This window comes from Rhagoletis pomonella, unplaced genomic scaffold (assembly GCF_013731165.1).
Source record: "Rhagoletis pomonella isolate Grant_MI unplaced genomic scaffold, Rhpom_1.0 Rhpom_scaffold_00011, whole genome shotgun sequence".
In the NCBI taxonomy this organism is placed as follows: domain Eukaryota; kingdom Metazoa; phylum Arthropoda; class Insecta; order Diptera; family Tephritidae; genus Rhagoletis; species Rhagoletis pomonella.
The window spans coordinates 934,621-938,241 of NW_023458565.1; the positions used below are offsets into that span (position 1 = coordinate 934,621).

Consider the following 3,621-nt stretch of genomic DNA (forward strand, 5'->3'; position numbering starts at 1 on the left):
GTTATGAATTGCCTAGGGGCGGCAAATATTTAAATCCGCCACTGTATGTATGTCTGTCTGTATAATGTTTGTACGGGTATCACTCGAAAACGAATACATGGAATCGAATGCAGTTTTCACCGATGTATTACTACATGTCTTACTTAAAATATAGAAGAAGAAAATTAGAGTTGCCACCTGTTTGAAAATTACGGTTTAGGTAAATTGATAAGATAAATTAAATATTGCAATATGGCTGTGAAAAGAAAGAGATTTAAGAAGGTTTACAGTCGAACAAGTTTTAGTGGAAGATTGCCACCTGTTTGAAATTTTTAATTTAATTTAATTGATAAGATAAAATAATAATGCAATATGGATATTATGTATATTGAAGAGGTTTAGGAAATTTTACTGCCAAAAATATTTTTGAGGGGGGTTGCTACCGGTTTGAAAAATTGTATTCGTTTATATTTATAAAATAAATGAAAAAAAGCTCTTTAAATCTATTTTATATTTTATGAATGAGGCCATAACAGTTTTGGGAGGGAGTAACGGCGTAAAAAAGCTTTTAAGGCGCAGTGAATCACACCGGGTATTTGCTAGTATTCAATAAAATGCAAATTTGCTATGTTTAAAAGAGGTAAAACTTGAAAAGATCAAAATAATACGAAACCTTTTAATTATCAACGAACCCTCTTGATTTGTATGTGGTTATAGAAAGTTGTTTTCCTTTCCCGTAAAATTAAAAAAATCTATTTAGCAACTTTTCAAGCTAACGATAGTGTTTTTTTTTTGTTTTTTATAAAAAAAAATCTAGCTTTCTGAACCAGATTTCTAATAAAAAGTTTGGGATAATACACAAATGCCAAAGTCAAGATTTAGATTTTAAATCAGGTAACAGGTACCTACGGGAGATAGGAAGTTGGCTTTAAAGGTCCATCACTGAGTGCCCAAAAATTGTGCTCAGAAATTATGTTAAAAAGATTCCTACCCCTACAGGACATGATTTGATCACCCCACGCCTGTACACTGTTTGCTTTTCCGTTTTGGATAAGCCTGCTACCGCACTGTACTTGACTCTGGTTAGCTTTCTGTTAATCTCACTATCGCTATTTTTTGTGACTTTGTCCTCGTTTGTTAAGATTGGGAATTCCGCATCGTCAACTGTGAGCAAGTTGAACCGATTTTCGTTTTGTCCACATTTAATGCACCTTTTCTTTGATTTGCAGGCATACTGCATGTGACCAATCCTTCCGCAGTTCAGACACTGCCTTAGAGGGGGAACGTAGAAGTCGACGTACAGTTTTGTTAAGTCAAGTATAATATACTTTGGAATTTCTTTATTTGCAAAGCCAAATTTCACGGTGGTTGTGGGGATAAAAGTTTTGTTGTCAGCCTTCCGCGTGAAGTGCCTGACCGATGAAATAGGGATACTTGAGATAATATTGGCCTTTAATTCCGTATATGAAGTTGGGATACCCCTAACTACGCCATAGGATTCTAAGGCCGTTCTCAGAACGAAGGGCCTTAATCCCACTGCCTTGATTTTAGAATTTAAAAGGAAATTGTTTGCAGACGCACAGTTCTTAAATATAATTTTGTAAAGACCGACCCTGCAGTCGGCGACGCCATATCGGCTTTTTGCTTTTTTGCTGTCGTTGTCGGCAGTCTTATGCTAATAAAAAAAAAACACTAATCGACACAAGGATGTCTACATGCTACTCACAATAATAGAATTACAGGAAAATTACTCACCTGAGCCGTTTATCACGTCTTGCGGCAATTTAGTTGTACTCCAAATTAAAGATGAGCAAAAACCCAAAAGCGAAAATGGGTACCTACTTGTCTATCTGTATGCTATAGCGTAGTATACTAGGAAAAATTAAAGTTACTGTACTTAGCACTTCACGAGTGCCTATGCGCTAGAAGCTAAATCAAGATGAATATCACTGCGCCAAACACGTCCACACTCGTTCACCGACGAAAAGGAAGTGGATGTTCGTCGTTTATTATCTTCGTTCCAAAAGATTTGCGATAAACCTCTACACCAGCTCAATTTAGGCGAGTTTCGATATAAAGGGCTCTATGAAACAAGAATTAAATCACTAAATTGTGTGTGGGCGGATCATTTCATGGCGTAAAGCTTAAGTTTTCCATTTTAGGATTGGCCAATCACCCTATCATCCGATTTTTATTAAACTTTTTAGTTCTTGCTCTATGTATTTAGTGTAAAAGTCTCAGTACTATTAAGTAAAGACTTAATCTGAATTATTTCCCCGATGAGCAGCATATTACCACTAAATTCATGTTAAATTTCTCTGCTTTTTGATCTTCTCATTCCAGGACAGCGCCGAGCACAAAAGCAGGCATAGTGAGATTGACGAAACCAATAAAAATGTAGCAGCAATGTGTCAAATGGACGAATGCACAAAATTTTTATATTAACTGATGTAATTTTACTTATACATATTTTTAAATAAACATAAAACCACGAACTAGTGCATACTTACAAATATACATTAGAAATTATTTAGTACGAAAGATGTAAAAGAGATCTTAAACATATATCATTATTCTATAAAAAAAAATCATGCATTTTCTAAAACAAAGCCTAATTATACACACATATACACGCTTTTGAATATTGTGAACCACAACTTACAAAAAAGAATAAAACAAACATCTTTGAAATAAAGATATTAAAACTTTATTCAATCTTCTATTTTAGTAACCTTCTGATATAGTTTTAATTCCATTCATTCATTTATTCCATAAATGTTTAATAAGTATGTATGTATGTTAAACGAAAATGTACACATCTAAATTTTCATAACCTCTTTTGTATATAAAGCTGTATCTTCCGTTTACCTAGCCCTTTGACGTAAATGCCAGGTGTTTTCTATGAGAATGATATTTGCAGAAGATTATGCTAAAAGCGAGTGTTTACAATTCAAGTATGAAGACCCAGCCTAACACATACATACATATGAATATGCATGCTTTCTTCTTTTTCTTGATTTGATCACCGTGTCTCAAAAGAAGTGTTGCATTGCTCCAACGTCAATTTCTGATTGTTTGACTTATGAAACGTTGCGAACGAACTTAAAGGGAATTCTTTTCATACATATTATTTCTTTATGTAAAACCAAATCTTGCTGTTGGCAAGTTTCTCCATGCTTACACAAAATTTCGCGATGAGTGTGTGTTTTAGTGTCGAGAGTTGTAGTTCCGCGATCTAGAGCCACCAGAAGACAGGCCACCGTTCGGGAAACCGCCACCAACGCCACTACTACTGCCATATCCACCACCGCCACCGCTGTTGCCTCCCATCAGAGCATTACCACGATAACCGTTACCATATCCAGGACCTGAATTTCCTCCCATACCACCCGAATGAAAAGCGCGACCTCCCCCACCACCACCACCACGTCTATTAGGTCCCATGCTGCTACCACCGCCGCCACCGCCACTTCCTCGGCCCCCACGACTGCGACCACCACCAGTGCCGGCACTGCGCGCCATGTATTCTAATTCTGGATTTACATTTTGGTTGGCTTCGCGCAGTATGTCTATCAAAGCACGTGCACACTTGGCGTTCTTACGTGTGAAAAATGCATACGATGTTCCTGAGGTATGTTTCCG

At 36.6% G+C, this 3,621-nt stretch overlaps 2 protein-coding genes across 2 annotated transcripts in view; one reads left to right on the forward strand and one right to left on the reverse strand.

Annotated features, from left to right (window-relative positions):
• The window catches only part of LOC118747276, a gene marked incomplete at its 5' end in the record, with an annotated part of 9,004 nt that extends 6,488 nt beyond the window's left edge, over window positions 1-2,516 (forward strand). Inside the window, 1 exon segment of the mRNA XM_036481277.1 lies at window positions 2,323-2,516. Coding sequence (XP_036337170.1) covers window positions 2,323-2,351 — 29 coding nt within the window.
• Window positions 2,517-2,663: 147 nt separating this feature from the next.
• LOC118747255 (ATP-dependent RNA helicase p62-like) overlaps window positions 2,664-3,621 on the reverse strand; it is a 7,900-nt gene continuing 6,942 nt past the window's right edge. Inside the window, exon 4 of the mRNA XM_036481245.1 lies at window positions 2,664-3,614. Within this exon, the coding sequence (XP_036337138.1) occupies window positions 3,187-3,614 (428 nt within the window). The 3' untranslated portion in view covers window positions 2,664-3,186. The remainder of the gene's footprint in view (window positions 3,615-3,621) is intronic.